Here is a 25,749-nt window from a genome sequence, read left to right on the forward strand (position 1 = left end):
ATCAACACTAAAAATTTACCATGTTATTGCTGTGTCAGGCATTTCAAACATCATGCCTGTTAATGTAAATGCTTATTAATTTTCCCATATAACTATGTTGGCAAATGCTTTAATTAACTTCATGTTATATCTTGTGTGACAAATAAGGTTACAACAAGCAGATTGCATTAAAGTGCTTTATTGCTTCTTAGCAGATTAAAGTTGTGTAAATGCATATTCTTCAATATGGCAAGACAGAGTCCATTAAACTGGACCACTTAGCATGAAGAATGCTGTCTGTTAGTGAAAGGTATGCATGTTTCCCAATGAAGCAAAGAAAGAGAGGTGGTTAAATTGAGGTAGCTAATTTTATCTGGGAAAGAAGTGGAATGCTCTCGCTTAAAGTTATTAATGACTGGATTAGTATATATGAAACAGTAAAAAATAACAGTCCAGATGTGTTAGCATCCCAGAGGGGGATCAAACATTAAAAACAGTCAAAGTCTGCCTGCAGTCTTTCCTCCTTAAAAAGTAAGCATCTGTTTAGTCATAACTTCATTTCTTAAGCAGTTGTTTTGCAAGTAGGTAGAGCTGGCAAATATGAGAATAACTGTAGCAGATTTACTGGCATAGTTAGACAAGTTACACAATCTGGTATTTTAGAAAACAGTCATAATTTTGTTAAGAATGAAAGACTAAGCCTAACACAGAGGATTGTGACTGGGTGTCCAAATGTAATCAAGTTACTCTGTCTCTTGAGAAATGAATTAAGAAATTCACTTTTGAAGAAGAAGCTTGAAATGTGAATTTCCTGAATCTGTTTTGAGAATATATTTACATATGGTTATGACTGGAGACCTGATCATAATTATTTGTAATTCCTCTGCAGACGTATCTGCCCTGATGTACTAACAGTTGAAAAAAGTGTCAAACAGCATTTAAAGCTGTCAACAGATTAGAAGTGCATTTTACTCTGGCTGCAGTTTATCTGGCAGCACAAGGCGTTTTACAAGTTTTAAATCTGGTAGTTTTCTGATACATTTTTATGCTGAATACAGCATGTATGGCAGCACAAAGTTCACTAGGTAAAATTGTGAAATTCATAGCTAAGAAAATTGCTAAAACAGGACTATTATAACAAGGTTGTTACATATAAACCTTAATATGCCAAAGTTATTTTTCTTTCAGTCTTTGGGATATAGTCAAAGCTCTCCATGTGTTATAAATGCTTTACTGTCCATCTGTGTGGAATAATAATGTAATTTTCAAAGGTACAAGCAGAGAGTCATGAGAAGAGTGTTATAGAAGAGATGGTGAAGATACTTTTCTTAGGACAGTAAAGAGGAGAGTAAACAGCTAGGCACACTTTAACATCCATTATATACTATGGTAATGAGGCATGATTCTTAAGAATTGTGTATCTCATTAATGTAGTAATGGGACAAGATTAGTGTCCAACACAGTTTACTTAGAGTGGTAACTGAATGGCAGATGTGAGTCTGTGTTATTGGTTGGGTTGGATGTTACTGACCCATAAGGTCAGTGTTCTAATCCCTGATGGAATTTTGTTGGCTTAGGGAACTGTACATTCACTGATAGGCCACCCTGGTGATGGCAGTGGTCACTGGTTGCTGGAGAAAGAACCCCATGAGACTTCAGTGCCACAGAGGTGGGAGGTGAGTTTTCATGGAATGTAGAATATACTTGAGGGGGCAGGTTAGGTAATTATGACTACAGTTGAGAACTTCAATTTCTGGTTGGGGGAAGGACGTTCTACCAGAAGGCTAAGCCTATGTTTAAGGTAAGGAATGGTATTCCAGTTATTAACAGGTAGAACAGGAGGTAGTCAGGGTTCTCTGATTCCTAATAGGTGGGTTTGAATTTATTATTCAGGAATCTCTTGTTCCTTGCAGGTGGGATTGAAGCTGATCATGGGATCTCTGATCCCTTATAGGTGGGATGGGAGATAGTCAAAGCTCTCCTGTCCCCTATTCCTGGCAGGTTGGAGTGAAATCATTCAGGATGTCTCTGTTGTCTGTCAAGAGGAATGAAAGTAGGAAAGGAGGTGTGTTATTCCTGAAAGGTGGAAGGGATGCAGGGAGGAATTTGTGATCCTTAATATGTGACATATGAGGTAGAAAGAGGATTATTACTTTTGATAAGAAGAGATGTCAGAATAGCTTCAGCATTGACTCTGACAAGTCTGCGGTTTGGTGTGACTACCACATAGTTCTGTTGTAGGCATCACTGTCAGAAGAAAGTTTGTACAGTTATACCATGCAGGAGGAACCATGATCTTCTTCTTTCGGCTGTTCTCACTAGGGGTCGGCACAGTGGATCATCTGTTTCCATTTCTTCCTGTCATCTGCATCACGCTCATGATATTCTCTTTTAATGGACTACTGTCAGGAGTCTTTGCTTCATAGAATCCTCTGCCAAGAATCTCAAATGTTTACACACCTTTACATAGTTAAGGATATGTTATCTAGAATGGTAGTGATGAAAATATACAGGGAGCAATTCATAAATTTTAATGCTTCATTTTGAACTTTTGAACTTTACACTTTCCATAAGCTTGGCATTGAGGGCTTATGGCATAAATGTGCTTTGAATCCCATCTACAACTGGCTGTCTGTAACATTCAGCCTTACTGAAAGCTCTAGGATATATTAGTTCAATGGTGACTCATATTCTGTGGTCAAAATCCTTCTTGCCATAAGCACATGTCAGAGGTGGATGATTATACAATATTAGTTTTAAGGCAGCATTAAACATATGATTGATCTTTGTAGAAAAAAAATGTGGAGGACAGAATTAGATACGTGAGCCAGCCTATGAAACAAAAACAGATGGTTCATCTATGTTACTCATGATCAGGACTCTCTTTAGTCACAGGAAAAGTTAATTGATTAATACCTGACTCCATGTGGAGACCAGAGGCTGGGCTGCTATGGAAAAGACAAGGGTGCAGACTAATTTCATTGTTTTCTTGGGTGGCGAAAGCCAGGGTACCTTTGGCTAGGCTTATATAGGCCCTAGGACCAGTAGCCTAGTACCTACCTATGAACACCTATTAAACCTTTAAAATAATAAAATGAACTCTGTGGATCCTGAGTCTATCTCTGGTCATTTGGCCACTGGCAAACCCCTTCCACTGTGCCTGTCAGTCATTTATACTCAAACAGAATTCTTTCTTTTGAGGGTGGTATATAATTGTATGAGTCTCATGAGGTGCAATGTAATTGTACAAGGTATCGTGAGGTGGTATATAATTGTATAAGGTCTCATGAGGTGGTATATAATTGCTAAAACATCAGAATTAAAATGTTATATGAAACATAAGAGTCTATATGGTAGTAGTTTGAGATAGTTGAAGTAAGTTTCACTGTGATGTTCTTTTGTATAGTGAAACATACCCAACCGAAGGCATTGTCAGCATTTCAGGTCTGCATAGATTCCATCTTTTGTGATCACAATATGTCAATTTATTTTGGTTGTGTGTGGAGTGACTGTGTGCTGGTACCTCGAATGATCGCCAAATAGGATGCTTGATAGTTCAGTATGATGATATGCCCTTCAAGGTAGAATGATTCAGTCTGTGACTGTGTTTTCATTTTTATTTTATTTTTAAATTAAGAAAAAATATTTGTTTCTAAATATCCGCTACCAAGTACAGTTGAGCATTGACCAAGAGTAAGAGTGTTTACTTGACATAAGAATGCAGGTTGTCAATTGGCTTTGATGCCAGGAAGATGTGAAGACAGTGTTTGTACCTCAGGCTCTACATTTTCTTGGACTGGTGTATAAGTAAGAATTATGTAATGCAGCATGGCAGGGGGGTTCAGTACTTCTGTCAGGATGGCGGGGGGGGGGTCAGTACTTCTCTTGCACAATTCTTCAGATGACACATTAAACTGTAGCTGCATCTGCGGAGCTGTAGTGGTAGCTTAGATGGACATTAAAGATCCATCAATCCTAAATGCAAAGTTTATAATGACTAGCATATAAATAACAAAAAATATAATGGATTACATTTATATTCATTTTCATATTTTCACAGTATAAAACACAAATTAAATAATTTCACAGATCATATAATTATTTTAAAATATTCAGTGTTTTTTATTCAGTTATATTTCCTATTTAAAGCAAATTTTAGAGAGTATCAAATACAAAAATATGAGAACGATCTGAAACACAGCCAGATTAAAAATTCTTATTTATTAACGTAAGCGCTTTCGTGAATCTCAAACTCGCTTCATCAGACCAAAACCATATAAATCTCAGAACACTCTATTTAAACACAGAAGAACCAATATTCTAGCACCATTTAAACATATTCGTAGGTTCATAGGTAGGTACTAGGCTATCGGCCCAAGGGCCTACGTAAGCCTAACCAACAAGTTTCCCTGGCTTACGCCACCCAAGAAAGTTATTTTCTTGTGCCACTGGTCAAGCAGAGAGACAGAAGTGATCCCCGAGGTGTATTTCCTATTTCCCATCCACTCATCAAGATTTTTCTTGAAGAGTGCTAATGAAAAACTTTGCTTGACATAGATTTGTAGCCTGTTCCAGAGTATGGGAAATCTCTGGGACAAGAATCTATCCTTCCAGCATGTCCTGTTTATTGTGGTGACAAGGTGTACGTCCCTAGAGCAGGTAGCTTGGAGGGATTGGGATTTATTTAGGTGTAGCATGTCCAACAGCTTTGGGTTTAACATAGCTTTATATGATAGGCAGCGATCACCTCAGAGTAGGCAATATGCTATGGAGTAAAGCTGGAGTTTTTTGAGACGGTCAGTGTAGGGCATTTGTTTGATCCCAGTAATCCTCTTTGTGAAAATAAATTAAAATATTGTAGGATTTAGCACACAATCACACCATTAGAGTGATGCAACCTGATAAGGGAGGGGGCACAGTCTTTATGAGTCAGTTACTGTATGAAAGTAAAATGGGGAAAATTTTGTATGACACTGACAAATATACTTTAACCTCCATTCATGAAATACATTTGTCCTATAAAAAAATTGATCTGACCATAAAAGACATGTTAGATCAGGAAATCATTGAATTTGATACTTTTTCATTCCTAGAAAATAACCATCCTAAAGTGCCCACAATATTTGGTGTGCCTAAAATCCACAAATGTGTGGAGGATCCACCTCTTCGGCCTATCGTGGCCGGACAGGGTTCCAAAACACATTCTCTCTCAAAGTTCCTGGATTGGAAACTTAAACAGGTTTGGGGGAGGGATTCGTACCTCCTTAAAGATTCCTGGGAATTTTTGCGTAGTATTACAAATGACCTGTGTAGGCCAAATCTTATGTTCTTAACCATAGATGTGGTGGATTTATTTTCAGTAATTCCTACGGACATAGGTTTGGAATGGTTAGAGGAGGCATTGTGGGAATGTGCTGGGATTAGTCACAATGATGTGAGTACAATTATTGGGCTGTTGGAGTTAGTATTAAAAAATAATTACATTTTTTTATGCGGGTGAATATTTCCAACAAATTAAGGGGGTATCCATGGGGGCCAATTGTGCACCAACTTATGCAGACATCATCATGGCCGTCTGGGAAAAGAAATTTGTACATAAAAGTGGTTATGAAAAAAACTGGATACATTATTCCAGGTTTTTGGATGACATTTGCATTTTCTGGGTTGGCCCAGTGGAGACTATTAATGAGTTTATCACGTATATTAGGGGTACAACGACCTTTTTAAAATTTACTTATGAGATATCTGAGGAATACGTTAACTATTTGGATGTTACGTTAACCAAAGATACATCAGGGTTTACTTCCACAGTTTATAGGAAGCCGACCTTTTCCAGTAGTTACTTGCACTTCTCTAGTTCACACCCAGGGTTCCAAAAGAGAGGTATTGTAAAGGGACAGTTCGTTAGGGCCTCCCGTATGACCTCACAGGACCCACTATTTAATACTGAGTGTGAGAAGTTGTCTAAGATGTTTTTGGAGAGGGGATACCCCAGTTACATGATAAATTCTGTAAAGGAAGAAGTATTGAAAGGGAGATCTACTAGATTTAAGCCCATTTTGGGGGAAGGCCTTTCTAACAATGGGCGGGGTAATAACCAAACAGACCTCTATAGTATTCAGTTATTGTATATCACTGATTATAGTGGTAATATTGGTAATATTAGTAGGATCATAGACAAGGAATTCAAGTTTTTCCAGGAATTAACAGATCTTGGTGGATTTAAGGATATTACTTTTAAAACTGTATATAGGAAAGGTCTCAATATTAAGAGAATTTTGGAGCAGGATACTAAACCATTTTATCAGGAAAGTTCACGTAAAGGGACTTACAAGTGTGGACGGTGTTCACAGTGTAAATACATTTCCAACAAAGAATTTGTGTATTTGGAAAGTAGAAGTAGGAAGATTGTTTCCAAAAAAATCTACAATTGTCTATCCTGTGGGGTTGTCTATTTGGCGGTGTGCCAGGCATGCCAGGCATTCTATGTAGGGAAGACCAAAAGGCAACTCCGTAGAAGGGTATACGAGCATTATTATGATATGCAAAAATGTGACACCAATAATGCACTCTACAAGCACCTTACTACATGCTCTGGAGGAACTTTTTCTTTTTTTGTATTAGATTCTGTTTCTAAAGAAGCCAGGGGTGGACCTTGGGAGGTATTACTATCCCATAGGGAAACATACTGGCAAATTTTGTTAGAATCCAATAGATTTCCTGGGCTCAATGATTCTGTGTCCATTATTCCATATTTAAAACTCAAATCTGACAGAATTTGAAATGTATATTATTAAATATTCAATACAGATCTGGTATGCAACAATACTAGTGTTTTTAACATTTATATATGCACAACCTCATTGTTATAGTTGTTTTTATATACTGGGTTTTTTATGGTTGGTTTTAAAAAAAAGCTTTTTGTACAAATGAAAATGAGAAGGATTTTATGATATTTATTGTGTGTCTTTAAATGTGACTAAATTATTTAATTGGAGTCAAGTGTGTAATTAATTTAGTATTTAAACTAGTGTAGTTCACTGTGTCTTTGTCTGATGAAGTCATATGTTTGACGAAAACGTTTGGATATTGTGTGGCGTTAAACTACAGGTTGTGGATTTGAGCATTGGAGCCTTATTGTGAGCTGTTTGTGTGACATTCATCACTAATTCTTCAGGTGGAGTTTGCCTTGGACTGTCGTTTTTATTTTTGTTGGTTTTAATCCTCTTTGTGAGGTACTTCTGTGGCCTTTCCAGCTGCTGCATATGTCTTGTGAGGTACATTCCAAAAGGGGTGTTGTACTCTATAATGGGTCTAATGAGTGTAGAGTAGAAGGGAACAATGACCTCTTTTTTCCTGTATGAGAACCCTTTTATGATGAGGCATGCCATAGAAGGACTTCTGACTACTGTGGCGATGTGACTATCAAAGGAGAGACTACTGTCCACCTGGGTCCCAAGGTCTCTTATCACACATTCAGTGTTAAGTAGATTGTACCCATGAACTACCACATAGGCAGCAGAGTTTTTACCAAAGGGGATGACACTGCACTTTTTGGCATTGAGCTTGAGGCCATGGCTCTGACACCAGGCATCTGTCTCAGCGAGGCCCTTCTGTAGGATATCCACATAATTTGGGGACTTGACTATGGCTCCCTAGTTTGCAGTCATCTGCAAACTTCGTTAGCCAGAGGCTTTCTGTGTTAGCCTGTACTTCAGAGAAGTAGATACCAAACAGGAGAGTTCCCAGGACTGAACCCTGTGGTACTCCACTTGTCACTGGTTTGAGGTCAGATTTGGAGTCTGCAAACTTTTACAGTGTGGGTTCTGTAGCTTATTTAATGTCACATTTATTGTGACATTATATAAGCTACTTTGTATTACTTGCTACATGCTGTTAGTCTCTTAAAGATGCATGCTCCCTTTACTCAAATTAAGAGAATGTTCTGTGATGTATATGGTTTTAGTCTGATGAAGTGAGTTTGAGACTCACAAAAGCGTTTTTAGTTAACCTGCCATGCTTCAGATTATTCTTCTCATATTTTGGTACATGATATTTTCATTATTTCTGAATGGCCCGTTAATCCTAGTTGCTGGTGTGGTTTTGTTGCTTAAATTTTGAGAGAGCTGTGTGTTCTTCTGCAAACCTCTTATTCTTCATTATTCTAAAGTTAGTATATATAACCCCATATATTTGCATCCCTAATTTTCAATTTATTTATTTATTCATCTTTTTTCACCTTTATCTCTTTCCTTATCCACTTTATCTTAAATGCTGTAAACATATACTCAATCCCTTTTCTCTCTTACCAAGGATGTAGCTGCTTCTGTTTATTCTGTAAACATTAACTCTTAGTAATCTATGTTTTCTGCTTCTTTTTTCATTGAGTAAAGACATGTTATTGGGAGAATGGATACCTTGAGAGTCTTTATAAAGTGTAAGTGGTTGTGAGTAATCTAGCAGGCAACAGAGCAAGGGGAAGGTGATAAAGTATAATAAATGGTAAGCACTGGGGCATCACGCACCTCTAGTTTTATAAAATGAATGTGGTTACAGGAGGTGTGCAATTCATTAAAACTGAAGTGATAATACCCCTCTCTTCTATTATGGTCGGAGTGTAGGTACACTTAGCAACAGAGATTGGTGGGGTGCAGAAGGTGAGGGTGAAACAGAGAGTTGACCGTTGGTTATGGACAACTGGTGACATGGTGCCCCCCCCAACACACACACACACACACACACACACACACACACACACACACACACACACACACACACACTCACACACACACACACTTACTCACTCATATAACGGGTATCCTTTAGGTATGGGACAGAAAATACATCACAGATGGAAGTAGACGGTCTGCCATAGGTTATCTCTTAATCTGATTGAGATTCAGGTGATAATTATTATTTATTTTATTTTATTTTACATTTGTTGACCGGGCTAGTCTAGCTGGATATATTTCCATTTTCAGTAGAGGCCCGGGGAGAAAAGCTCCACACAAAACACAACAAAGAGACATGTTAATAATAAAAAAATAAAAATAAGAATATAAAATTAGTAATAAAATCAACAAAAAGCTAAGCCACACAAAACTACAGTAGACATGAATAATACTAGATCAGTTACAAAGCATCTTAATTAATGGATAAAGGCTGCGCCAAAAAAGCTTCTAAAATATAGAAAAAAATTAGAGTACAAGTGACTAGAAAAGTTGAAGGATTAATACAAAACTAGAAAAGAGGGAAGAGACAGTAGTCAAGAAAGTGAGAAGAGAAAAGAAGACAAAAGAGAAGAGAGGGGAGAGATGAGAGAAGTAGGTCAGAGCATAGAAGGACTGCAAAGGGCAAAAGAAAAACTAGGTATTTGCTTAACTATTAAGCACAGAGTAGGGTTAAAGGTAGAGAAAAGGGTAATGAAGAAAGTTAGTCTGGTGTACTACATGAACAAAGCCAGTGATTTTGGAAGTACAGTTTGATTTTTTGTTTGAAGAGAGGTAAGGATGTGATCAGAGTTATATCCCTAGGTAGCAGATTCCATATTCTACCAACAGTATTAGTGAATAGAGAGTTGCCAGCTAAGTTGTGGGACTTTATAGATTTGGCCAGGAGTTTACAAGAGGATCGAAGGGAGGTAAGATTGTTATAAGGGATTAAAAGTTGTGAAAGTATAGGGGTATTATCAGGTTGGTACAGTATTTTTTGGGCAATAGTAAGTTGTGAGATTATAAGATATTTTTGTAGTTCTAGCCAGCCTAAAAGTTTCAAATTAAGACAGTGATGGGTTCTGAAAGGGTTACCAGTGGCAAAGCGGGCAATGTTGTTATAGCAAGTTGCTAGTTTGTTTAGGTTAGCTTTCTTGAGGTTGGTGAAGATAGGAGAGGCATAAAAGAGAGTAGATATAAGATGGGAGTGGGCGATAGTAGCTCTAGTAGATGGGGTGAGAAATGGTTTAATACGGTATAAGGATCCTAATTTTCTGTTAACTGATTTGATGGTGTTGTTGATGTGTTGATCAAAAGTGAGATTGTTATCAATGGTTATTCCTAGCAGTTTAGTTGTTGAGTCAGGAAAGATGACAGTGGCATTGTTTGACAAGATGGTGAAGTTTAATGGGGAGGTTCGAGTGGTGGGGGTGAAGAAGAGAAGTTTAGTTTTTTTAGCATTAAGAAGGAGGTACCGTCTAGTAAACCATGTTTCTACTGTGTTGAATATATTTTGAGTTAGTGAGATTAGATCTGAAGAGGAAGATGCTGAACAAATAATAGTGGAGTCGTCAGCGTATTGAATGCAGGTAGCTTGAGGGATTACAGAGTGAAGATCATTAATATAGAGGGAGAAGAGAAGTGGACCAAGAATAGAGCCCTGAGGGACTCCAATAGAAATGGGCAATAAGGAAGAGATGTGGTTGTCCCAAAGAACGGCTTGTTGTCTGTTACTCAGATATGAACTAAACCATTTAATGGCAAGGTTATCAAATGAGAGGGATTCGAGGATGTTAATTAAAGAAGAGTGGTTAACCATGTTGAAAGCTTTAGAGAGGTCAATGAATAGAGCAGAAGAGAAAAGATTATTGTTGCGATTGCTGTTGATGGTATCTACAAAGGAAAGGAGGGCAGAGGTGGTGCTATGGTGAGGTCTAAAGCCATGTTGACAGTTGGCTATAATGTTGTGTAAAGAGAGATACTGTACAAGTTGCTGATGAATACATTTCTCCATAATTTTTGCTAAAGGTGAGAGAAGAACAATTGGTCTAAAGTTAGAGTAGTCAATAGAGTTACCACCTTTGTGTAGTGGGATAATATGAGAGACTTTCCAGATATCAGGGATGGTTCCCTCTTGGATTATCCTATTTATAAGTATAGTTATCGGGTATGCAATTTCTTTGGCTGCCTTTTGAAGAAAAAGAGAAAGGAGCTTGTCAGCAGAGGGGGTACAAGGTTTCAGTTTGAGGATAAGTTTATAGATGAAAGAGGTAGAGATGGGTTGTAGAGAGAAGTTGTAAGAAGAGTCTACTAGATTATTTGGAGGATAGAAGTTATTGGTGTTCAGTTGTCTAGCAAGAGATTGAATAGTTTCAGTAAAGAAAGAGTTAAAAGCATTTGCAGTTTGGTGAGGGGTGTCTGGGTCAGCATTTAGGGGGGAGGGAGTTTTGGCTGTTCCTGGTGAAAGGAGTCTATTGATCGAGGACCAGAATTGTTTAGGTTTATTGAAATGAGTTTCTTGAAGTTCACAGTAGAATTTTCTTTTGTCAGTGATTATAGCTTTTTTGGTAAGATTTCTAAGTTGGCGAAAGTGAAGAAAATCAGAGCTGATTCTATGGCATCTCCATTTGGCCCAAACTTTATTTCTAGAGAGGATTAGTTTTTTAGTTTCATTCGAGAGCCATGGGGCTGTATTAGACTTCATTCTAATGGTACGCTCAGGAGCATGTTTGTCCAAAATGGAAAGGAAAGTAGAATTAAAGAATAATACTGCTTCGTTAAGTGGAAGTGAATTTAATGGGTTCCAGTTACATGTTCTGAGTTCGTTTTGAAATAGGTCTATTTTAAAGTGTTTGGTAGAGCGTATTTTTCTTATGTTAGGGAGGTTTTGACAATCAGTCTTTTCTCTTGTAATATAAGTTAAGCAGTGGTCACTGAGGTCATCAGGCATAGTTCCTACTTTATATGTGATGTTGACTTTGTTTATGAGTATCCAGTCTAAGATACTCTGTTTCTTACTTGGCTTATTAAGCCTTGTAGTAGAGGTAATGGATTGGGTAAAACCATTTAGGTTTATGTGAGAGGAGGGATTTTCAGCATTAATAGTATTCCAGTCTATATTAAAGTCACCAAGAATTATAGTTTCTTGGGGGTAATTGGTGGAAACCCAACTGAGAAAGTCTTCTAAGATAGGTATATTGTTACCTGGTGGTATGTACATGCAGATGATGTAAAGGAATTTCTTTGCATTTAATTGGAGTTTAGTGATGATGGCTTCTACTTTACTATCCTGGGTTGGACAGGCTGAAAGGGTAGAGATATTGAGATGATTCTTAAACAGAATTGCTACTCCACCACCCTTTCGTTTAGAACGGTCAAGCCTTAGTATATTATAGCCATGGGGTATAATCTCAGCATCTTTAGTGACTGGCTTTAGCCAGGTCTCTGAGAGGCAGAGAATGTCAAAACAGTGAGTGTCAAGGAGGGTGTGTAATTATAAGGTGTGATCAGGAAACTTTTCTTACAAACATCACAGTAAACTGTGCTGTGTGACACATGTGGAAAGAATGTGGGAGCAAGTTCTTCCTGAGTATGGGCACTACAGTAAAAATCAGTACAACCATTGCATAAAGCCTGCTTCTCCTCTCTCAAGCTCATATTTCCACCATATTTTAAGATTTGGATATGCAGATACAAAGGACCTAAAAAAGGCTGTGCTGGGTGGTTCAGTGAGGAGGTCAAGACTACTATATTGTGCAAACTGGGATTTCAAAACAAATTACCATCAGGGAGTACTGGTCACAGAGAGGGTACCCGTATCACAGGAGACATAGTACTGTGCAAGAAGTAGCATTCTTGCCTCAGACCACATGGTTTCTAGCTGGACTGGCACCTGTATCGAATCTGCTTGTCTGTCATTTGTCAGTGTGAGTTTCTGCTGTGGTCTCTGGCTTCCCATATCCCACAGACATTGTGTATGTATGTAAGCATGGCCTGCAATGCCTGTTAGAATGCCCTACAATTCAAACAACAACCTTTTCTGAAACTGGTTCTCTGCCTAACATTCACTGCTTTCTAGGACAGGCTTTGGCTACCCCGCAACCACTAAAAAGATCAAACTTGCATTCAAAAATGGTGGAATGTAACTCCCACTATTCTAACTTCAATTCTAGTTTAATCAACTCAGATTTATGTCAAGGAAACATTCTTATTCTTGCAATGTTTTCTACCCTTTGTGTTTCATTTTCAGACAGCAATTGCTTCTAGTCATATTGGTCATGTTTAGCTAACTATGAGTTATAAAAGTATTTTTTCTATATGATTTTTACCACCCCACCATCTGACCATCCCACCCCACCATCTGACCATCAGCTTCATACTCTTGGTTTCAAGCCTTTTTTTCCGCTACTATTCACCCTGGCCAATAACTCATTTGAGAGCTCACCAGATGTGGCTATCATTAAGATGGGCATAAAAGCTGATCATGCTATAGCCAACCATGGACCATCAGCATTCTGCAAGGCATCCCCCATCCAGACCATACAACTAGTAAACCAAAGGACCTGCAGGTGAGAGCCACAACCACCAGCAGTCCTCTCCCTCCTTCAGCTCTCACTGCTAACACTTCTCCAGATCTATTATAGGGCTTTCTCTGGGAAACTGTCACCAGAACTAACAGACCACATGATTTTTTAGTCCTTGACCCTACCCGACTGGTGGATGATATGGATACGTTGACTACTAAGCTCACACACTTTGGAATGAGAGCTGCCTTCAGTAGTTTTGTAAGCCAAGCACATGTTGTGGGTCAGCACCTCACCTCTGGTGACAAGCGTATTCTGTAGATGTGGTAGTCTGACTACAAGCTAAGTGGTTTGATGCAATAATGCTAGTTCCTGCTCACTACTATGTCACCTCTAAGTCCGACAATGGAATGCAGGTAGTGATTGAATCTACTGTCCCTCCAAAGGGTGGGTGACAGAACATCAGCCATTCACTTATCCCTGACCAGCTATACCAGCAGAAGCAATATTTGAACTTGGGTCATCTGGATCTTAAACTGTGATTTATTGGTGCACACCACAGAGCTAGATTACAAGTCCCATCATCATTACTGCTATATTACCACCACTCTGAGCTGCACATTGCTTTGCTGAACAGTTAAATGAAGTTCTCTGACACTGAAGTGATCTCCCTCTGACTTTCAGGCTTAAGATGCAGTGTGATATGCTGTTGTACCATCTGGGTGGTCTATAAATATGCATTTCTTAACTATGGCAATTATTAAACCATTTTGCTAACTCACCCACTGTGCAAAAACACTTTCTTAATGCATAAATAACAATAGCAACAAAGTATGATAACTTACTTATCCATTTTCGGTTTACTTGCTTAAGGCAGTTCAGGGTCTTCAGGAGAGACGGAGTTAATCTGATGATTCTCAGTATAGAAGACAAGGGAACTAGCTCTCAATAGTATACTAACACATCATAGGATGGATACACACACACAGACTCACTCTCGCACAGAATACATATTATGGGCAATTTGGGCTGATTAAATGGGTAGAAACTAGAGCAGTCAGAAAATAGTTAAAAAAAAAATTTAAGTTAGTGGAAGGGCATGCGGACTGAAATGGACAACTAAGCCTGGTGAGGAAGCCGCATTGACCAATGTGCCGGTGTCAGCTGTGCATGAGAACTGTAATGTAAGTGCCTCGAACGTCTTATTTGTAGTCACTATTACTACTTAAGATAATCTAGTTTTCAGTGCTCAGTATACAACTCAGACGGGCAAGAGAAGAAGCAATGCAGATTCAGAGTAAGCTTTGCTCAAGTGGCAAGTCAACCATTTTCACATGTATATATTTGTATTGGCGACCTGTGCCAACTCCTCTTTTGGGTTGTTTTTGTATAATTCCTAAATGAATGACAGGCAATAATGCACTAAAGTAACCATTAAAGCTGCAATTTTCTGACTGTGCACTTATTAATTAAAGATGGAGCTCATATGACCACTTGACTGCAAGTTGCTTTTTTTCAATCAGATAATGGAGTTTTCACCAAATACTGCCAGACCTAGGAGTAGAGTTTTCACTTATCTCTGAGTTGCAGTGGCCTCAGAGTTAATTATATTAGTTGGGGATGCAGTGACTATGGTACAACCACTGATTATATTAGTTAGGTTTGCAGTGACTATGGTACAACCACTGATTATATTAGGTGTGCAGTGGCTACAGTACAACCACTAATTATACTAGTTAGGTTTTCAGTGGCTACTGTGCAACCACTGATTACCTTAGGTGTGCAGTGGCTACAGTACAACCACTAATTATACTAGTTAGGTTTTCAGTGGCTACTGTGCAACCACTGATTACCTTAGGTGTGCAGTGGCTTCGGTACAACCACTGATTATATTAGCTAGGTGTGCAGTAGCTATGGTACAATCATTAATTATATTAGTTAGGTGTGCAGTGGCTACAGTACAACCACTAATTATATTAGTTAGGTTTGCAGTGGCTACTGTGCAACCACTGATTACCTTAGTTAGGTGTGCAGTGGCTTCGGTATAACCACTGATTATATTAGCTAGGTGTGCAGTGGCTATGGTACAATCATTAATTATATTAGTTAGGTGTGCAGTGGCTACAGCTCAACCACTGATTATATTAGTTAGGTGTGCAGTGGCTATGGTATAACCACTGATTATATTATTTTTGCAGTGGCTGTGGTACGACCAATGATTATATTTAGTTGTGCAGTGACAATGGTATAACCACTGATTATATTAGTTGTGCAGTGACTGTGGTACAACCGCTTGAGTAGGAAGGATGGGTATAAGTGTGAAAGCCTCCACAGAGGGTAATAGTTTTTCATGGTGTATAAGGTATTGTCAAGTTCAGGGACCAGTAAATTTTGGTATAATCATTTATTTTGGTTGTCTTTTGCAATTTGCCATCTGGTCAGCTCTTGTTGAACTAAGCAAAACAAAGTTTGCATGTAGAAAGAAAAGCATTGATGAAAAAGCTGAGGCAAGAACTAAGACAAGAAATAAGCTAAAGATCATTATGCATCCAGAGTTCTTATGTATATGTTTCTGAAAAGCACAGCGGTAAAACAAAAACAATGACTTGAGGTACTCATGCAGTTTGTATTTTTTTTGTGTATCTAGAAACAACCGAGTTAGGAAACAAGAAGGAACTGAAGTCAATGACATTCATTACATACTTGTCTGGCTTACTAACCGCTCAGATGTTATCAGATGACCAGCTGATGACTGGAGTAGAGATACGTTGTGAAGAGAAAGGTTGTTGTCCTTCCACATGCCAGATGTGCCGTCGCCAAGGAAAAGAGCAACTCAGCCCAACTCCTGTTCTTCTGGAAATTAATCATATAGTGCCACTTTACAGTCTGTTACAGAGCAACATCACAACAGAGGTATGTGCATCCAAAACATAGTAAGTGCATAGTAAGATGTGCCACAGTCAAAGTAAACGTTATTGTCATTCAGACTCCACAAGTGCAACTGAATGAAATTACGTGACTCTAGGCTCTATGTGCAAACTTCTAACATGTACAACAATTCACATTACTACATTTAGACATTCCTACTACATAATATTTACTGTTTTACAAATCAATGGACATTTACTAATATAAAGAGACATGGTATTTATTGCACAGAATTCCACAGCTACTTCTTATTGCACAGAATTCTGTTGGCACTAGTCTAAACTACAGGGATATTTGTTCTATTTGGAGAATGGCTTATTGTTATTTTATGAAGCTTGCAATGATGTGATTAATGTCTCCAACTACCTAAGACTTCATATAAACTACATAGAATGCACTGCTCCACAGTATTATATAGAAATCCCTGTGCTATGGTATTCTCTATACAGAATGTACTGCTCCACAGTATTACCTACACAGAATGCACTGCTCCATAGTATTATTTATACAGAACATACTACACCACAGTATTATATATGCATTTATGTAAAGTATTATCCATATAGAACTCATTAAGATAACATAGTATCTATGTAGTGATCACCAGTATTAGTTAAACAGAATTAACTGCAACACAATATTATCTATACAGAATGCACTGCACTATAGTATTATCTTTACATAATGTACTGCTCCACGGTATTTACGTTACAAAACCCACTGCTCCACAGTATTACCTTTACAAAATGCATTGCAAATACACTGCACCACAGTATTATCTATACATAATGTATTACTCCACAGTATTATCTATGTGGAATGCACTGCACCACAATATTACAATATTATCTGTATAATGTGCACTATGCCACAATAATATCTATACAACATGCACTGCTCCTCAGAATTAAACAAAATTCACTGCGCCACAGTATTATCTCCACAAAATGCACTATTCTACAGTATTATCAGTAGAGTATGCATTACTCCACAATAATATTTAGAGGCGATCTCTGCTCGACTTACAAAGCCATGTCTGACCCTGCTCTGTTAGAAATGCTACATCTAAAGAAATCCCAATTCCTCCGCACCACATACTCCAGAGACCCTGACCTCATTACCACAGTCAACAGAACATGTTGGAGGGACAGGTTCTTAACCCAGAGACTGCCCATGCTATGGAATAGACTTCCCATACATGTCAAGCAGAGCACCTTACTGGCCCTGTTCAAGAGAAATCTTGATGACTTGATGGGAAATAGAAAATTCACCCCAGGGATCACTCCAGTGGCTCTACTCGATGGAGGCACTGGGAACCAAGGTCAGGTGGCACGATGCCAAGGCAATCCCATGGGCTAGGCTTGTAAAGTCCCCAGAGCCATTAGCCTAGTACACACATATGAACCTATAACATTTAAGCAATATGCACTGATCCTCAGTATTATTTAAACAGAATGCACTGCAACTCAAGATTTTCTATACAGAATGCACTGGACTACAGTATTATCTATACAGAATGCACTGCATCATAGCATTGTCTGTGTAAAATGTGCGTTTCCACTGTATTATCTTTGCAGAAATACGCTGCTCCATAGCATTATTTATACAAAATGCATGCGCCTAAATGTTAACTTCACAGAATGCACTGTTCCACAGTATTATCTGTACAGAGTGCATTGATCCACAGTATTATCTATACAGAATGTACTACATCATAGTATTATCTATATAAAATGTGCTATTTCACAGTATTATCCATGAGGAAATGTGTTGCTTCATAGCATTATTTATGCAAAATGTGCTGTGCCACAGTATTATCTATAAAAATTCACTGCTGCACATCTATACAGAAATGCACTGTGCCATAGTATTATCTATATAGAAATACACTGCACCACAGTATTATTTATACAAAGTGCACTGTTCCATAGTAATACCTGTACAGAATGCACTGCTCCACATTATTACTGTAAAGAATGCATTGCTCCACAGTATTATCTCTACACAATGTACTGTTCTACAGTATTATCTCTACAGAATGCACTATTCTACAGTATTATCTCCACAGAATGCACTGTTCTGCAGTATTACCTGTACAGAATGCATTGCTCCACAGTATTATCTCTACAGAATGTACTGTTCTACAGTATTATCTCTACAGAATGCATTGTTCTGCAGTATTACCTGTACAGAATGCATTGCTCTACAGTATTATCTCTACAGAATGCACTGTTCTACAGTATTATCTCTACAGAATGCACTGTTCTGCAGTATTACCTGTACAGAATGCATTGCTCCACAGTCTTATCTATACAGAATGCACTGTTCTACAGTATTATCTCTACAGAATGCACTCTTCTGCAGTACTACATGTACAGGATGCATTGCTCCACAGTATTATCTCTATAGAATGTATTGTTCTACAGTATTATCTCTACAGAATTCACTGTTCTACAGTATTATCTCCACATAATGCACTGTTCTGCACTATTACCTGTACAGAATGCATTGCTCCACAGTATTATCTCTACAGTATGGACCGTTCTACAGTATTATCTGTACAGAATACTTTGCTTCACAGTATTGTCTGTACAGAAATGCACTGTTCCACAGTATTATCCATATAGAAATACACTGCTCCATGGTATTATCTATAAAAAATGCAGTGACCAACATCATTATCTAAAGTTATAATTCACCTTAACAGTAACACATGCTTAGATGTACTTTGACTAAAGATCTTTTCAACTGGGGCTTGCACTCAGTACCTTGTCCATCTGTGGTATGCAATAACATTCAACCTCATGCAACTCAGTCTCTATTCTGAATAAAGAATGCAGCTATGATGTAAAATAAAAAAAGGATATTTCATTTCAAGCTATTAACATAAAATACAAAGCCGTCATATGAACAGAAAGTTTCTGATTGCTTTTTTCGATATTATTTCTTGATGTGAAATATAGCTATGGCACTGCCTTTCTAAAATATTGTATCCTATATAAGGATGATTATACTGTCTTGTAGAATGTTACAGTACAAATTCTTAATTATTTGTGATGTTATATAATAGTATACAATAGGCAACTGCAATAATAAATTAATGTTTTTTATTTACAGTGTTCTGTTGTTTTAATGTCAAGTTTAATATCAAGAGGCCCACTTTAATTTTTTTTTCATATGCATTGTCTTCCTATTTCAGCATTAAAAGGTTAATGGGTATTGCTTGTCATAATGTAATCATCTAATATTTTCATTCATTTGATTGCCTTGAGAGATGAGGTGATTTAGAGACTTTAATTTCCCTTATGTAACTGTATTGGGATACCATGACAAGTGAAAATGACTTTTTGTTGAACTTGTTATAATATATTTTGTTTACAATCAATATAGATGATTTTGTAAATAAGTGGCAGAAAAAATAAAATTATGACATTTGAAGGGGCATTATATATTGATAGGAAAAAAATTAAAACAAACACACACACATTTTTACCTTGATTGGGGGAAATGATATATTTTCAAAACAGACCTTAACAGAGCTGTTTATTTTAGCCGAGTGATTTCTAATAAATAAAATTTTCAGCAACCTATTTCCTTCATTCTACTGTAAACTAGAGACCGTCTTAGGAAAGAGTAGACCCTAAAGAATCTTCATTTTTGGAAGCATGCCTTCGGTGTGAATTGTGTTTAGACTTAACTAAACCAAGCATGAAAAGGTCTAGAGAAAGAATACTGTAATAATCTGGAATGTTGAATTTTCCCCTTTCCTCTTTGGTTGCCACAGGACCACATAGTACGTTTATGCTTTGGTTTTGATATACGTGTAACAAGAATTTCTGGTGAGTCTTTCTTAGAAAGCATCATACCCTAACTGGTATCACATGCACATGCAAAAGTTTAACCACATTATTCCTTTCACCTCTCATTCTACCAAGTTCTTTCCTTTTTTATAATTTTGCTTGCCATAATGTAAAATGAGTTCGTTTGAAATAGATTTTTACACAGATATTTAAGAGCCATCTTATTATAAGAATGCTAGTTCACCAACAGTGTGCAGATTTAATTTACTACTGTTTAAATCCACAAGCCATGTATGAAAAAAAAGACTTGAAGTTTGTACAAATCACTTACTGATTATCACAGCTCCAGAAAGTAATTGTAGGCTTATTTGATGGTACCATTTAAAATTTACTGCAACAAGTTCTCTACCGATCTGTCTTTTCTGACCCTCCTTGAGTCCAGAGGAAAGTTTTGAATAGAGTTTTTTGTCTATGCTTGTAATGGTCTGCAGACTGATTGCCAGTCCTTACCTATGAACCTATGAGGTCATCCCCAAGCAAATTCAGAGATTTTATATTTTGTTTCTTTTAGATCATGCATGTCTAGTAATTAATGCTTACAAGTCAAAATGTTTGACTGGCAGTGAGAATATGATGCAACTTATTCAGAATAAAATCAGGGTTGAGATGTTTTATAATGCAAAACATATTGCAAAATGCATGATAATTGTTTTTATTCATGGGCTAGTATTAGGCTAATGACCTGGGTGGTTTTTCTAAGCCTAGCCAAGTTTTCCTGAAAAAGTAATGACATTTTGTACCTGAATAGGATATTGAGGGCCAGGAATTTATAAGCTACCTCTGTCCATAAAGGACACAGATGCCAAACCTTGTGTAAATGTCCTGTTCCACATACCCTGGTCTAGGTTTCATTTAAATTGGGCAATAGACAATCTCAGCTTTACATGGATGGGAAGCCTGTTCCATTGGAGCGTCAGTCTGTGGGACACACATCTGTCTCTCCAGCATCTTTTGTTTAAGTCGCAGACAAAATTCAGGTCCTTAGACCTTGTATTTCTGGTAGTGTTTATTTATGAATATGCAGGAGATTCATTAGTGTGGGGTTTGTGGGATGCCTTGTAAGCCAGGCATAGAGCACCCCTCAGCAATCTATAGGAGACTGAGCAGAGGGAAAGGGCTTTAAGACACTCTGCATAAGGCAGGTTTGTTACGCCTTGTATTCTTTTTGCGAGGAACCTCTGAGGTCAGTGTAATTGCTGCATATGCCTGGTCAGGTACATACTGAAGGGAGCATTGTATTCTGTGATTGGTCTGATAATGACAGAGAACAGTAGGATAATGACCTCTTTGGACCTAGATTCCATACCCTTACTTATAAGGTACACAACACAAAAGGATTTTCTCACCACTGTAGCCATGCGTTAGTCGAAGGTAAGGCTACTGTTTACAATGTATACCCAGCTCCCTGACCACTGGGGTGACTCTCAGGGGCATATTATCAACATGGTAATTAGCTGAGATGGTTGACTTTACCAAACACTACAATTATGCTTTTTTTTAGCACTGAGTGTAAGACCATGACTTTGGCACCACTTGTTTGTCAGAGATAGACCTACTTGAAGAATGCTGTTTTGTGCAGATGGGTCGATTAGAACCTCCAGCTTGCAATCATCTCCTAACTTAGTCAGTTATAAACCTTCAGTGTTTAGTTCCACCTCAGAGAAGTAGATGCCAAAGAGGATTGGGCCCAGTTTTGAGCCCTGGGGGACACTGATAGTGACTGGCCTCTGGGTAGAGGTGGCCTCTCCTGGGTCTTATCAGTGAGCCAGTTGGCCATACAGTGGGTGGTAAAAGGGTTTATACCTAATTTAATGAGTTTGTCTATAGTATCTGAGTGTGGTATTGTATCAAACCTTGGGTAGGTTGAGGTAAGCTGTGTACACAATCTTGCCCTCATTCATTGCTTTGGTGACCCTCCCAAAAAAAGTCCACCAGATTTAATATGCATGACCTTCCTTTAACAAAGTCAAACTGTGATGGATCCAGCATTTGCAGGTTACCTAGGTCATAATTTATCACGTCCGTGATAATTTTTTCCATGGTCTTAAATATGAGGCTAGTCATACTAATGTGCCTGTAGTTATCCAGTGGTTTGACCTCTTTTGTGCAGAGGAATGACTTTACTGTACTGCAGTGGTACTCTGTTGTGTTTTAATGATTTTCGTTTTTACCCCTAGGAAAGTTATGATCAAATAAAAGTTTTAGTCCATGATCATTCATGCAAGCATTCATTTTTAATTTCCTGCTTGATCTACTAGAGTCTTGCAAAGAAATCAGATAGAGGCTGTTTCAGCATTCACTGGGTGCAAGGCATAGGTTCGTATCCTGGATGGGACACTTACCCATCTCAGGAAACACACACACACATACACACACTAATTAACAAAGCTGTTTATTTTTGGTTGTGGCAGTTATACTACTGTTCTGCTGTGATGGCTTTAAAGGGCTTCCTCAAAACTATGTTCGTAATTAAATCTTCCGTGGTTGAAGTGCATAACAAAATTATGTAACTGTATTATTTAATATAATATTTATTTATTTATTTTTAAGAGCAGATTTGCTTTGCTTAAAGGATTGTATTAGTTCACATTTTCTGCCCATGAGCTACACATAGTGATGTTTAACTCTATATGAAAAAGAAAAATAATAATGCATTTAGTGTAGCAATTCACATGTTTGTGTTGGAAATTAGTTGTAGATTCGTCTCTTAAAACTGAGAAGCTTGTGGGTTTTAGTTAGTGGGTTTTGTCAGTAGTCTTGAAGTGAAAGTCACTGTAAAAATTAATATCAGGTGCACTAAATCAAGATATATTCCCATAAAAATCCAGTTGTTATAGTCTGCACTTTAAATTTTGTATAAGCAACATTCTTTGCATATGTCTGTTGCAAGAATAAGCTGTTTATGTCTATACTGATTAAGGACATGCATTGTGGGAGGAAAGTGATAATACATTGTGGTCATGTAAGGTCTGATGCTTACCCAGTAAGGACTAGGGTGGACAGGCTGGATGGACTGAAGGGTCCTTATGTACTTCCAAATCCTTTTTTTTCTTTCTCTTTAGTTGTCTTATTTAAATATATTAAATGATGCCTACTTAACTCTAAATCTAAGACTTTTTTGAATAGTATTTTAGACAGCTTTTAGTATATTTTAAATTATGCCTTTTTTGGTGTTAAGGTTTTGTGATTCATTTAGTATTGCTGACTAATTTTCTTTATTTGTCAAGGACCTCTGACTGACCAAATTTGCAGATGACTGCAAATTAGAAGCAGTCATAGAATCCTCCACGGACACTAATGTTTTCCAAGAAGGGCTGACACAGACAAATAATTGGTGTCACATAGATGGACTAAAAACTAAATGCAAAGAAATGCATAACAGTATCCTTTGTGAAGTCTGCCACCCCTGATAACTTTAATATTGACAACCATACCCATAAGAGTCGACACAGTAGTCAGGGACTTGAGGACACACACAGACAGTAATCTAGCCTTTGACCATCATGTGTCTACAGTAGTGAGGAAATCATTCTGTGTTGTACAACTTATAAACCTATGGAATCTAGGTCCAAGGAGGTCATTATTCCACTTTATTTGGCATTCATCAGGCCTGTCATTGAGTACAATGTCTCCTTTGTTGTGTACCTAACCAGGCACATCCACCAACTGGAACGTCCACAGAGGTTCCTCACTAAAAAAATAGAGAGCATAAATAACATGTCATCTCTAGACCATCTCAAAACCATATCCCTATATTCTGTCTCCTATAGGCTGTTGAGGGGAGATTTATGCCTGGCACACAAGGGGCATCACTGAACCCCACTCTGATGGAACACGGGTGTATCCGCAAAACAAACAGCACCAGAATTACCTGTTCTAAAGACTTAAATCTTGCCTTTGATACAAGTTTAATTCCGCTGGAGAGACAGGTTTGTATTGCAGACACTTTCCCTTCCCTGAAACCGGTTCCCCATCCATGTGAAGCAGAGTTCCTCCTAATCCAATTCAAGTGTAACTTGCACAATTGGATGGGAAACAGGAAATTCATCCCTGGTTTAGCAACTATGTCTCTAATGGACACAGGCAGCTTGTAAATGTTTTATCTCCTAACCCCCTGCATACACTCACCAAGAGTATTAGAACTTGTCAGAGATTTGGGATGCTCTAGGTTTAAAAAGGCCTCACTGGTCACTAGCCTAGTGCACACCTATGAACCTCTGAGCCCATGTGCCTATTTGTACATTTGCTGTCACTTAGGTCAACTACTCTCTCTGATGAGTCTTTGGTTTTGTTATTTCCTTACTCCCATGCCCAGTGGATGTTTTATTGGTCTTGTTGTGGCGCTTGATAGGTTAGACCCTCCCCTTTCCTCAGTGACATTATCTAGTGAGCTCTCTTTTCAGCAGTTGTCGCTAGACTGGAGGAGAGACCCAACAAAGTTTGTCAGTGCTCCTCAGACAGCACTCATTTGTTTTATATATGCTTACATTTGGAGAAATTGGACATATAAGACATTCCTTAGGCAATTAAAGTATATGTATACTTATGCTGATAGACACAGCCTGCCAAGGCTGTAAGTAGCTGGCTTCCTTGTTTCCAGTGGAAGGCAACCTTGCACCAGCTCATCCCAAACCATCCTACTCTGAATAGGAGAGCGTTCACTGGTTGCTCATGTCTGCCTCACCCTGCCAGCTCACCGGTCACATGGTCTATTAATTGTTCATGATCAGTGCCAGTGCAGAATGTGCCCTCATTATTTTTTGGGGATAAAATAGACTATGAATAATACTTTCCCAAAAAGTGATGCTTGGGCCACTAATACTGTATTGAAAAACAATATATGATCAAAATTGGTTTTCAGTTTCTTCCAGTCATCAGTTTAATAGAGAATTTGATTACAAATAAAACAGACGGTAGACTTTGTGTTGCGAATCCTGTCTACAGTTCAAGCTATATATCACATAGAATGAGTATACTACAGACAACTCGTTCCATCTTGACTCTCTCTCTCTATATATAGTTTTATATATATATATATATATATATATATATATATATATATATATATACATATATCTGTGTGTGTTTATATAGATAGATATATATATCTGTGTGTGTGTGTGTATGTATATATATATATATATATATATATATATATGTATATATATATATATATATATATATATATATATATATATATATATATATATATATATATATATCTGTATATATATATATATATATATATATATATATATATATATATATATATAAATATGCTGGATAATATTAATCCTCACGCCAGCTCAGTGTGCATTTGCAGTAGTTTGCATTCTGTTCCTTGTGGTCCTTTTCTGTGCATCACAGATAGCACGACTGATTTTGACAAAATGTTTGCCTGAATTTCTCAGCACATCTATTTTGCACCACCTTTTAAGGACATGCTTATTTCTAATACTTGAGAGTATGATATTTCCACGTGTTCTTTTTATTGTGCTCGGCTCGTACTGCATGTAGAGGTTCTTCTGTGACTGCATACTCATGAGTGTCTCTGTGCTGGTAATCTTGTTGCTGCTAATAACCTGAAACAAGACTGAAGGACAAATATGTTTACTGTTTAAGCAAGTGGACTCTAGATGGCAGTATTTCTCTGAGATAGTCGTATGTATGGTAAAGCCTCCGGACTTAGCATGCGTTCTAGCATAGGAACTATATATTGTTTACAGTGAGTGAAAAAGTAGGTGGATT

General features: G+C 37.7%; 1 protein-coding gene across 5 annotated transcripts in view; it reads left to right on the plus strand.

Moving 5' to 3' along the window:
* The window catches only part of ASTN2 (astrotactin 2), a 7,150,955-nt gene that overhangs the window by 5,560,273 nt on the left and 1,564,933 nt on the right, over positions 1–25,749 (plus strand). For all 5 annotated transcript variants that reach the window (XM_044057934.1, XM_044057931.1, XM_044057932.1 and 2 more), the window contains one exon: positions 15,861–16,126. In XM_044057934.1, the coding sequence (XP_043913869.1) occupies positions 15,861–16,126 (266 nt within the window). The remainder of the gene's footprint in view (positions 1–15,860; positions 16,127–25,749) is intronic.

The sequence above is a fragment of the Protopterus annectens genome, chromosome 16.part0, assembly GCF_019279795.1.
Source record: "Protopterus annectens isolate FY-2018-M chromosome 16.part0, PAN1.0, whole genome shotgun sequence".
NCBI classification, from domain to species: domain Eukaryota; kingdom Metazoa; phylum Chordata; order Ceratodontiformes; family Protopteridae; genus Protopterus; species Protopterus annectens.